General features: G+C 52.9%; 1 protein-coding gene across 1 annotated transcript in view; it reads right to left on the bottom strand.

The window, feature by feature from the left end:
• Positions 1-6,830: 6,830 nt before the first annotated feature.
• The window catches only part of LOC119111198 (DE-cadherin-like), a 37,139-nt gene continuing 31,186 nt past the window's right edge, over positions 6,831-12,783 (bottom strand). The window contains exons 21-27 of the mRNA XM_037235019.1: positions 12,459-12,655; positions 11,973-12,109; positions 10,629-10,850; positions 10,034-10,169; positions 9,391-9,561; positions 8,661-8,840; positions 6,831-8,316 (exon numbers count right to left, since the gene is read on the bottom strand). Of these exons, the coding sequence (XP_037090914.1) occupies positions 8,162-8,316; positions 8,661-8,840; positions 9,391-9,561; positions 10,034-10,169; positions 10,629-10,850; positions 11,973-12,109; positions 12,459-12,655 (1,198 nt within the window). The 3' untranslated portion in view covers positions 6,831-8,161. The remainder of the gene's footprint in view (positions 8,317-8,660; positions 8,841-9,390; positions 9,562-10,033; positions 10,170-10,628; positions 10,851-11,972; positions 12,110-12,458; positions 12,656-12,783) is intronic.

Raw genomic sequence — 12,783 nt, 5'->3', positions numbered from 1 at the left:
GAGTTACGGATGCATCTGAGCCTTTCATTTCGACGGGTTAGCAAACCAGAGCCAAACAAGTGGAGTGAAGAGCTTTTGAGGAGTATGTGCAGAGAGTTCTTTGAAAGGTGATCATCACGCGTCGCGTGATGGGTCATGCATTTCATTTCGAGGAGTGGTGATCCACACATTTGGTCTCAAACGCATCAACCCACTGGTATGCGGCAGCGCATGCCCAGCGAGCTCAAATGATGTACCAGCAGCCATTGTTCTCAAACACACGCGCACGGACAGGTACATGCAGACGCGTGCAAACAGACAGACGAGCCGGCGGGCGCCGGCTCTGCGCGATGTGCGCGACCGCCCGCTGTGAAAGGTGAAAGGCCGCGACCGCGCCGCTGCGTGTGGCGACACCTGTCTGCCATCCACCGACAGCAGGGCCTTTCTAGACCAGCTGCTGAAACAGGCGACGGTGTGCAAACAGTTTGCTCAATTCAACGCTCTGTTTACCGCGCACGCGGCGGCGGCCTTGGAGGAAAGGTTGCACCGATTTATGGTAGTTGTCTGGCGTGGAAACCAACGCAACAAAGAAAGTCGTGTCAATGCAGGCCATATGTTTGCTTTGACGTATGGCCTGCATTGACAGCCCATATGCTGCTGAACATGGTTTAGTTCGTGTTCCCCTGCCTATTCGAAAAATTCACATGTAGATAGGGTTTTGAACTGAAAAAGGAATTTTGAATATCATTCTATGCAGCCCTTTAGCCCGTCATAAGACCTAAAACCCATGGGTATAGGAACGTTTCAAAAGGGGAGAAGGCAGAGTCAGGAACTTCATACTTCAGGAACTTTCACTGGGAAGCAAGTCCGGTGACTGGGTGGGTGGGGGGGGGGGGGGGGGGGGGAGGGGGAAGGGGGGGGGGGGGGGGTGGATGGCATAGATGGACGTTATTGTCCGCATAGCACAGATGTCCTTGTCCTTGTCCATTTGTCAAAATGTGTCCACATGAGAGTCTGGAAATAACTGAGCGTCATGCATAGCATGGCTGCTGTGCTAGATTTACATCCACATATGTTTCACGTTGGCTCTCAATCTTGCCTTTCCCACTTTGCCTTGCGGCAAATAAGACTTTTCAGCTTCCTAAGATGATACGTCCATTTCAACATTGTTTTTCGCGAGGAAGCAAAATTCCACGGGCAGGTAGGCATTTTAGGTTATTGGGGAGACATTTGCCTCCACAGGGTAGATGCCAAAAAACGACCTGGGCACAAACTGGTTACAATTTTAAATGCGAATCGATGGCCTATAGTCCACAAGAGTTTTCATGCGCCTAGATTCCGCCGGCTGCTTTTCAAGAGACACGATTTATCGCAGCATTTTAGGTGGGAACACATTCGGATGCCTCAAATACTAACTGTCAAAAGCAACGCCATAAACATTACACAACTAGAGCTTTTCTTGTAAAAACCTAGTCACAAAATGAAGACCCTTCTTTCAGACCTTTCCTATCCGAGTCCTGCTCCCATCCGCCGTCGGCGTCCTTTGCCCTGAACCGTCTGTCCCTCGCATACCTGACTGTGAACTGCTCGTATAGCTGCTTCGCTGCATGCTTGTGGATCAGCATATCTGCTTATTGGAGTGAGGCATATATTTGACACCTGCAACAGTATTTATTTATGAAGCGTGTTCACTGACATCCCACCACATCAGAAAATAGGCTTTCAGAAGTTGCCTGCCTTAGGCATGAATTCGTCCATCTGACATTCATTTGCACCTCATTCAACGTAGCCGACTTGATCTGCTTTTGTTCGTAGGTTGGGGCGTAGCCGGAGCCTTGCCAAGGGAAGGGACACTGGGATGATAGAAGCCCCCCGGTGGCGACCTCGTCCCCCCAACAAACACAAATTCGCGGAGTATAGCTCACTTGTTAACAAGGGGCACGGCTATATTCGTTATATTGTTATTTTTACCTTGTAACCAGAACAGAAACAGAAGCCAGAGGCTTCCGCGAGATCAATTCTGTTCATATTTTTAAGTCAACAAGGTGCAAAAAAAAAGGGCGGTGAAGGACTGAATTGAATAAATCATCGGCGCTCTTCATTTTGCGATGCTCCAGTGAATTCTTTTTACACCTATAAAAACCAAGAGTTTTGCAAATTTGCATGTCTTCTTGAGAGATATTGAGGACCCCATGAACATAAATCGTACATCGAACTGGAATGCAAACTTGTATTGACATGGCTAACCTCTGTTTGCCTTAAAACGTTCAGCATTCAGTCAGAATTATGCAACATGTTTTTGAACATGTGCGCTCGCAAATCTTGGCAACAGCCCGACGCCCGGCGTTCTAGTCTCCACAGGCCGCGCGACGTCGGTTTGGTTGTTTGGATTATAACCCTTTCGACCAGAAATGATCATTTCAGTGCTATGGGATGAAGGAAAATCGTTCATAGTGGGGTAGGCCCGCATGCGCCTAGGGGGCCAACCGCCAAGCTTTAGCCCGTACATGTGCGCTGGGTACCCGGTCGGGGTCCCTCTTCCCACGGGGCTCTCGGCCCACTCGCGACTGACGCATGCAGCCTGCCCCGGACAAGCGGGGTGTCGCGAGAATGCAAGATGAGGCAAGATAGAGGATACAAGGGTCGGATGAGCGGTGTGGGCCCCGCAGCAGATAGCAAGCGATGGCTTAGGGGCACAGGAAAAAGATGGCGCAACTTGAGGAATGTGGCTGGTGAACCAGGTAGATCGGCCTGCAAGTAGAACGAAAAAAGGGAATCTTAGCGTAACTTAAGTCTGAAAAAGTGTAGAGGGGGGCGGTTAACATTGCTGGCCCCCACCATGACAGTGGGGCTTGGCCCCCTGCCCCTCCCATCTGTTCCTACACCCATGCATAACTCACTCTAGTCTCTGAGCTGCACGCCCGCGAAGATGTGCGGACTTTTTCGTGCAGACTACTTCAAGGTCATTCGGCAAGCATGACACATAGCAATGCCATTCAAATTATGTGATCCCACAGGCCATGCGGGGTTCGAGGCCAGGAAGAAAATCTTCGTTGAGCCGTTCAGACCTGGTGTCCGTAAGCACGATTTCTAAACATGGGTGACACCAATTAGCCCTCAATTGATGTTGAACAAGCTGCAAGTTTTAATAATAAATCGCGCTTTTTTGCTACATGATGGGGAAGATGGCCATGGTCGTTATTTAGTGCAAAGATAAGACTTGTCGTTGAAAAACTTAAAGGGAATATTCCAGCTTTGAAGATGCTGTGGCAAGCATCAGATGTGGAGGAAGAAGCCCATTTGTACGTATTGGCATAACGACACTTCACTCGTCAGTAAGTATGCTCCACACTATGTCATTGTTTGGTTGCATTACGAAATGGATTTCTGGCGCTTGAGATGCCTAGCATTAATTGGCAACTAGACCTAAGGAATATCTTGGAATGCGGAATAACTCGGTAACTGTTGTGACATGAGCCATTCTCTTCGTGGCGGCTGCGGTGGCGGGTAAGTTTACGGTACACATACGGATTTGTCTGTGGCTTCGAGTGCTTTGGTACTAGACATGGTAGTTGGTGCTAAGTTTAGGTGGACTGTTTGGCATACGTTACGTAGTATTGCCAGCTTAAGTCATGGATTGTTAACAACAGCCCCCCCCCCAAAAAAAAACAAAAAAAACAAAGCGATAGGTTGTCGAAAGCGTCATAGCGTCGTGATTTTCATCCCGAAACTTGCCAAGGACTGCTACAGATGTAAATACTATGTTTTGACCTTTCATTGTATGTGGTGCTGAAATGTTATTGTTCTTTCTTACGATATGCACAGAAGTCTCTTTTTATGCCTTGTCATTAAAAATTAATGTGCACTCAAAAACTAACAAAAAATGTTTCGCTCATGTTATGAATTGGTTGTCAAATCATTGTTATTGCTGTGGTGAAGATGTCAAGGTGGTCAGGAAAGGTCGCTGTGAGCCTGTACGTAGCACCCTTGTTTGATTAGAAAACTGGTCATTCGCTGGAAGTGATGCTGGCCTGTGCATTTTAATGTAAAGAGAGTGTTCCACATTTGTGCAGTGTTTTGAGCTGAAGGAGCCATTTTGGAGGTTATTCGATGCAGTTCACAGCCCTGTCCTTGTTAAGACCTAAAAGCCTCGCGTTTCTGTGTTACAAGCCCGCGTAGATGTGCAGACTATTTCATGCAGATTATTTCAAAGCCATTCGGGCATGCACGTCATAGCAACGCCATTCAAATCCGGCCACCCCACGGGCCAGACGGCGCTTGAGGCCAGAAAGAACATTATCGTCCAGCCGTTCAGATCTGGCGTCCGTGAACGCGATTTTCAGCTTTCAAACAGCGTTCAGCACGCTGCGTAAGCTTCAATCAATGTTATTCACGTTGCTTCGCCATGCTCCAGCTGTGAAACCAGCACATAATGATCACGTATCACAAGCAAGTAAAACATAGAATAAGCCGTGAATTGTTTCTTACATTAGCCCGCACTGTCACATTATAATGTCATCTATCTTAAAGGAAATGTTTTATATTTGTATAGGTTCTTAAACTGAAATGGTCATCTTGAAGATCATTCGATGCAGTTCACGGCGCTGCCCCTACACTACATAGACCCCTACAGTTTCTGAGTTACATGCCCGCGAAAAAGTGCAACTATTTGTTGCAGACTTTTTCAAGCTCGTCGGGCATTCATGGCGCCATAATAGCGTTAATCGAACATTGCCATTCCATTGGCCATACGGGGATCAAGGCCGCCATAAATATAATTGTTTGGTCGTCCACATCTGGCGTTCGTGAGCACCATTCCTAAAAAGAAGAACCATTCATTGACTCTCAATCCACGCTGTACAGTTTACGATAACGCAATCGAACAATGACGTACTGAGGAGCACATTTATGGTTTCTACCTAAAAGTATACTATTACTTATAAGTTGAGTTTCTCATCATATCTGACGTTTGCGTCAATATTTTCAGGTGTAGAACTTTCCTGAAAGGTGTTTACCGTTTTGATGAAATTTCTGAATTAATTAACAAAAATATTTGCATGCCTTTTTTCCTTCAAACTTTCCAATTCTCGGTCATATTTATGTGATCTATTTGTGCCTTGTATCTTCAGTACCACTTGGCGGCAGCTGGGTCAAGGCCGAGTTCATGGTCGCTGCTGAACCGTCAACCAGATGTATATTTCATATGGTATCTGGGAGAACAGCATTGCGTTGGTTGGTGACACAAACTCCTACCTAGTACAAGCTTATGCCCGCTGTTCATGTTATCATAATTTTCTATCATTGTTGCAAACATGCCTGTTTACCATTGCCGTCCTTTGCTTGGCTCACTGCCCAGTATGTTTTCGTGCATTCTTCATTGAGAGCATTTTTCAATGCTTTCGGTCTGGGAGGTGCTGAAGTAAGCATACAAGGTAAAACGTTATGTTTTGCAAATGTTATGCCAGTTGCGCTGTCCATGTGGCTTCTCTCCCTTTTTGAAACATGTCAATGCACGCTACATAGTTAAACATCACTGAGATTCCTCTTAAAAATGTACGAGCCCAAATGTAGCTCCGTGAGCGTTTGTGTAATCGGACTAACAGTTGCGCAGATGGGTTAAGCGCACCAAATACCATCGTGCACTCATTTCCATCAACGCCTTATTTCTAAACAGCCCATCCGGCAAACGTTCATCATGAATATTTCCTCACTAATGCACACTTCGAGCACACACAAATGGTACGTTTTAGCTGCTCTCGCGTCAGCCTAGGTAACGCAATTTAAGGTCACTAGGCCACAACGTCAAAATAGAAAACGACAAATCTGAAGGATACAAGCGATTCCTTAGATCACTTCGAGATCAATGATATATCATTTTGTGTTATTCCAATCGCATGGACATGGGCTATCGCTCAACAAAGATGCCCATGCAGAGCGACCAACCAAAAATGCCGGAGGCATTTTTGATTGACCACTCTGGTCACTTTTGGCCACTTTTGGTCACATTGGTAACTTTTGACAGCAAAAATCCGGCGGTTGTTGCTCCTTTCGAGCTGAAAGTTTTAATATTGGATTCAACGCATTAGATAACTGCACAGATGCCTTTTCATCAAAATCTGAGACATGAGAATGTTACTTTGCCAATTCACCGGTCGATTTATGGTGGAATGCTCCCCCGAACCCCTCGCTATTATTTCATGTTATAAAAACGGCGAATCAGGTCGAGCGTTGTTTATCAATTGTGTGCTGTCTTCCAACTCATCGGCTATTGGCGTGTGTACGTAGTACGCGTGCCGTAAAATAACGACCTAAGGTTGCAGATGTGCAGTTTCCTGTTCAGTTGGCAGGCTTCAGTCCCCCATCCCCACCCAACCCTCATCCACCCAATCAACTTAGACATCAGCTTTCCCAACTTTGCAAAGAAAGTTGGCGAAATTCGTGGAAAAAACATTTTGTGACACATTTTGGGGCAGGCTTCGTTAATCCATCATGCTCAGTCGATCAACCTATTCTGCGGGACTGCGTCCCTGCCAGGTTATCGGCATCGAGTGGCAACGCGAATGTTGTGACGGCCTTGTGCGAACCAGGTCATCGACCTGCGGCAGTCGCGGGACCGGAAAGAAGTGCGGCATGCTGCCGCGGAGCGCAATACTATGACTCTCCTTCCCCATCTTCGCTTGCGCTCCTGCGGCGTTTCCTATCTGCAGGAACATATTTTTACGCGCGGTAGTTCACTTTTGGTGACCACGCGACAACGAATCTCCTTACTGTCGACCAATGTGGGTTGGGCTCATTGACGGGCAAAACGGGCCAGGCAAAAAGTGCACATCGTTTTTCAGAGCAAGCCTTATTATTATAAGTCTTAGTGTATTCTTACAACACCAAGCCATGAAACACATCGTGCGTTAGCAGTGCTCACAGCCTTCAGAAACAGACCAGCGTGGCAGTAGTTTGGCCACCGACTAGACGGCGGTAGCGTCACCTATACGACGGCGCTAGCGCCACCTATGCACCGGCGGAATCCCTTCCTGCACGCGTCCATCCTCAGTCCGGGTGCCACCGAACGCCGTGGATATGTGTGCACCATGTACGTACAGCGTGTAACGAGGGGTGAGGCGGGGCTGTGACGGTGACCACATGGGCGGGAAGATGATGATGAAGATGATGATGCTGGTGAGCGAGCAGCTGACGCGGCAGGCGGGTCTGGCTAGTTAAGTATCCGAGGCAGTGATCAGCAGAACAGCCCGCCCCGCAAGAACGGCACAAAACACAACAGAAACACGTCACAAAGTACGGGTTGGGGTTACGTTCGAATAACAATATTCTTGTTTACTAATACAAAATTATCACATAATGATTACAAAACGCATATTGACTCATGACGACAAAGCATGGGCGGTGTATCAAACTTACGACTGCTTCCACTCAAACCGACACACACGTCACATACACGAGTGCAAAAAAAAACACATATTCTCCTTGTCGTCCATTCCATGGTCCGCAACACCATCTCATAAGCCGACCTAAGCCCCGGGAGATCCTCACCGCAATAGATCTTTGGTTTCACCGACTTCCTTTCGGACTTATCTCTGTCTCCTGCCTCCGGCGCCCGCAAACAAGTCAGCGCGCGCGGTGACTAGGTGGGCGGGGCGGTGGAAACGCATCGCGCACCACTATAGCGCACTCCACTCGGCCAGACCTCGGAGCTCGCCGGTGGCCGAACCCCGGGAGTGGACGACACAGCGCTGCCGCGCCATGGAATGCCGCATCGTCGCGCAGCGCCGGAACACCGTGCGCGACATATTCAGAGGATATCGCAATTCTACTTCGTGAGCTTTCCCGCGCGCCCGGCGCCGTTGCGGAGTCTCACGATCTGGGCAGCGAGCCCCGGCACAGGCCCGCTCCGGCGCACCCTTGGAGACGCCCGCGCGGCGGACCACCGCCGGCCTGGTCCGCGTCACCACCTGAAGTCCTCAGCTCGGTCACGCCAGCCCTGCCACCCGGAGCCATCGGTCCTGACGTCACTGCCCCGGGAGTCGGCGCCCACCGGCTGGGGCCAGGGCTAGCTGCCGGTCCCGACGTCAGTGCCCGGGTGACGGCACCCAATGGCCGGGGCCAGGGCTAGCTGCCGGTCCTGACGTCACTGCTCCCGGGCCTCGGCACCCACCGGCCGAGGCCAGGGCTAGCACCATGACTCGCCGGCGATCGAGGATGGCCGCGCCGCTGGAGGACGCTCGTCGTCCTCGTCCTCGCCGCCACCGTACATGTCGGCCAGCTTGCGGAAGCGCGGTCCGAAGTCGGTCAGGTAGTCGAAGCTCTGGTCGTTGTCGTCCGTGCCTGTTGGAGCGGTGACGCCGTCACGAAGCGGGCCATGAGTGAGAGGCAGGGAACAGTGACAGTGCTGATTGTACGCGGCCATGTTGCGGAGTATCAGGAGTGATATGTGGCGACCAGCTAATGCCGCCTCACCACCGACCAACACAGCGTCATCGACTAAACATCAGAATCATGCATCTCGAGCATAGCCAGCATCATCACACACATTGCATAATCGCTTGCGCATAATGCGGAAGCTCACACTCCAGTAAAAGGCCATAATCTTAAAACAGAATCTAGTAATAAAACAGCGAATGACGGGTGGCGTTCGCCACGCCGTCAGCAGCAGGCCGCGGCCGTCACACCTGAGTTGATTGAGGAGAGCGAGCCGGCCGAGCTGCCGCCGCCCTCGTAGGCGTAGTTCCTAACGTCATCCGGCGGCCAGACGTGCCCGTCCTGGTCCATCTTCTGCCGGTTGTCGTCGATGAAGTCGCGCACGGAGGCCGGCTGCCGCGGCGCCCGGCCCGCCACAGCGCCGTTCTCCTCTGAAGCAGGTGAGGCGGAGCCAGGTCAGCCCACTCGAGAGCGTGGCTTTACAGACGCGGCAGTCCGGCACCGGGTACAACCTTGAGTGACACGATGTTACACAAGTCATGTGCATGAGTCACGCACAGTGTAAGCCAGCGCAGGATCGCTACCCCTCGTAAAATTGGTCCGCTGAAAGGACAGCTGCACACAGTACGGGACATATCGCCCATCGCGACCGTGAAGCAGCGCTGAGCCGTACATCAACATGACGGCTGCACCGTCATGTTGCGTCAGCCCACGGCCATTAGACCAGCCGGCGGTGGGAGGCCAGCCCACGGCCATCAGACCAGCCGGCGGTGGGAGGCCAGCCCACAGTCATCAGACCAGCCGGCGGCGGGAGGCCAGCCCACGGCCATCAGACCAGCCGGCGGTAGGAGGGCAGCCCACGGCCATCAGACCAGCCGGCGGTAAGAGGCCAGCCCACGGCCATCAGACCAGCCGGCGGTGGGAGGGCAGCCCACGGTCATCAGATTAGCCGGCGGTGGGAGGGGGCGCTGCTGCACTCACTGATAGGCCCGTTGGCGACCTGCAGCACGCTCAGATCGTACGCCGTCTGGTCCTTCTCGCCGCCGCCCTCGTCGTCGTAGTTGATGATGGTGTCCCGCATCTCGTCCGTCGGCTCCTTGTAGAGCGTGCGCACGTTCCTGCGCCGGAACACGACGACGGCCAACACCAGCACTGGCGGCCACGTGGAGCGTTAGGGGACAGGCTTCGACCGGCAGCTGCGGAGGATCCGTCCCCGCCGCGAGCAGGGCGGTGGCAATTGACAGGTCAGAGCGGGCCCGTCCCCACCGCCAGCAGGGCGCCGGCCATTAGCAGGTCAGAGCGGGCCTGACCCCGCCGCGAGCAGGGCGCCGGCCATTGGCAGGTCAGAGCGGGCCCGTCCCCGCCACCAGCAGGACGCCGGCCATTGGTAGTTTAGAGGGCAACCCCACCCGTAGCGCACCGTTCGACTTATCGAGCGCGGAACACTTCAGGGGTGCGACGACTTCACTCATTCCGAACAAAGGGGTTACGGAAGGCGAGATCAGCTGGTGTTTTGGATTGAAATACAACGTAAAAAACGACGATCTGAACTTGATCCACAGTCGTTCCATCACGGTGGAAAACGTCGTACGCGAGGCGATTAACTACTAGCGTAGTTCCTTACGTAATAAGCAGACCAGGCAGCACAGAAAGGCGATCAGGAAGCTTGGTGTCGTCTCGATCACAGGCTTAGCTTTCACAATTTCCGAACAGTAGTTGCTGTAATCCTTTCCGTGAGACGGGTGGCTTAAATCAAACACCTGCAACGTAAAGGTTACACAAAATAAGTGGCGCGCCTCAAACAAACTGCTCCCAGAGATAACAAATGGCCAAATCAAACCTCGTTTTGTGAATTTACAAAAAAGGCCACAGACCCTGAAGGCATTTCTTGTCGGTACAACCATTCCCGGCGTCAACACTACACATCGTCCAGAGCTGCCGCTGCGGTTAGGCAGCAGCTCGACACGTTAACAAGTGTCACAGTCTCAGGCGGTTCGATGGTCCGTTCTCATATCCAGGCCTTATACCACCCCGCCGTCAAATCTAGCGTGTATCACGTTTTCAGCGAAGCCAGCGTAAATTTACCATTAGCCCAATGGTTTATCATAAACCAAACATAATCGTTACGATAGGACCAGTGTCAGCCGCACGGCCAGTACACCGTGCCCTCCCCATCCACCTCGCATCGCGTTCTCCTCAGACCGTCGTCACCAGCTCACCCGGTTGAGGAAGGTCATGTTCTGCAGGCAGCCGGTGAAGCCTCCCCAGCCGGGCACGACCTCCCAGGCCATGAGTGCGCGCACCCGGTCCAGTGGTACTGCCGAGCCACCCAGCTGCAGCGGCGCCGCCACGTTCAGAAAGCGCGCGCCGCCCGGCGCCACCGCCACCGCCGCCTGGCACGAGGGCACGCCGACGCAACTGTCCACCAGCACCGTGACAGTCTGTGGACGGGGCGGCGGCAGCGGTCAGTGGACGGGTGCCTCCACACGGTCCGCTGACTGGACGCCGACGGTCTGCAATGCCCGACAACCGTGGCAGGCTGGACAGACTTACTCTCAGATTAGGCCCAGGCTCAGGCTCAGGCTCAGACTCAGGCTCAGACTCAGGCTCAGGCTCAGGCTCAGGCTCAGGCTCAGGCTCAGGCTCAGGCTCAGGCTCAGGCCCAGGCTCAGGCTCAGGCTCAGGCTCAGGCTCGGGTGGCCAGAGCCAGCCGCTAAGGCCGTCAGCGTCTAAACAGTCGTAATATCACAGTTTTTCACAACTACTTCTGATTCGCGAACAGGCATGCAAGCCAGCTGGCGGGTAGCAATGTCCTCATGTGGATCCACCGGGTTGACGGAGGACAGACAGCGTCGCGAACCAATTGCAACCAGCCCACCACGGCCGTTCGTCATGGAAGCCCGTCGGGAGAAGGGTCGTTCACTATGCAGTGAATAGGGTATAGTGAGAACATTTGTCACGTTTTGCACGCGCCGATGAGTGGCAGGAACCTCGATCTACTGGATGGTGTGGGGGGGGGGGGGACATAGCCCACGAACAGACTATCGACCTACGTCCCGTGAAACGACGAATAAACGCCATTGATGTCGGCAAACATCAGTGCAAAAGCTTGAAGCGGTAATCATCATCAATCAACGCCAAAAATGCGCTAGTTCGTGGAGTGTGGGCCTTTGTAAAAACCATCGGGTGCACGGTGAACCCACCGCGGAACGCTCAACCGAGTATGGGAGCTTCCCGCATTATCGGTGGTGAGGCACACTGCGTGCGCCCGTGGGTTAGATCAAGCGGTTTACGAGGAATATTTGCTCGCCAAGTCCTACAGATGATACCTTACCACAGACAACAGATGGGGAGGCTTTTCCTAGCAGTCAGCCAGGAGACATCGGACCAGTCATGTGAAATCCCATCTAGGTGCTTCCTTCATTTGTCCGGTGTTCAATTGTGATGCGTTCCCGGAAGCAATACATGCGCAAGTGAGTCAAACCGTGATAATCCTCATAAGCACTAGATGGCCAGAAGACCCCGGCAGCGCAGACCGCGACCGGAGGAGACCCCCGACCCACCTGCGGATCCCACGTGACGTCCACGTGGTGAACACGCCCGTCGTTGATCTTCGCCTCAGGACTGGCCACCACCGTGCCAGAACCGTAGTTCAGAAACACGCGCAGGCGACCATCAAGTAGGTCAATGGCGAAATAGTCTGCCGAAGAGAGCGACGACGGCGTCAAAGCCATGCTCGACGACGGTGGACGGCGGACCTGCACTAACACGAGCGCTAGCGATGACATGAATCGACATGGAGCGCAGCTTTTTGTCATGATGAACGCAACGAAATGGATCCAGCTCCGTTTCACAAATAATGTCAGGCCCACGGCGATAAAGGTCACCCAAGTGAGTACCTGATGTCGACTCATCACCGAATGTCGTCACGAGACACTGTCCCACGGCAGCAAGACTCGCGATCTGCGTCCCCTCCCCTTCCCTCCCCTCCCACACACACACAGCGCGCGCCGATGCGGCGCACACGCCGCGCCAGCACATCCACCCACCCTGCACGCCGCCGGTGGGCTCAGCTAGCGGTCCGTTGTACAGCAGCAGGCCCTCGTCGGCGCTGGTCGTCACGTCGAAGCCCAGGTGGGAGGCGTTGCAGGCGGTGAGGCGCGGGAACCACGCGTACCCGGTGCCCTCGAAGTGGATGGTCAGGCCCTCGCAGTTGGGTCCCGGATAACCCACAAGACACTCACACCTGCAGCACGAGCGGCCGGTGTCGGGGCAACGGAAAAGGCGTGCAGTTTGTTGACGAATAATAAACGAGATCGTGACACACGGTCCGAATTACCCTGCTGTGAACTATGTCGCACGTTACGAGGAACT

This window comes from Pollicipes pollicipes, unplaced genomic scaffold (genome assembly GCF_011947565.3).
Source record: "Pollicipes pollicipes isolate AB1234 unplaced genomic scaffold, Ppol_2.1 Scaffold_7261;HRSCAF=8764_pilon_pilon_pilon, whole genome shotgun sequence".
Taxonomy (NCBI): domain Eukaryota; kingdom Metazoa; phylum Arthropoda; class Thecostraca; order Pollicipedomorpha; family Pollicipedidae; genus Pollicipes; species Pollicipes pollicipes.
Note: the sequence above shows the minus strand (reverse complement) of the source record. Positions and strands in the feature narration are given on the sequence as shown.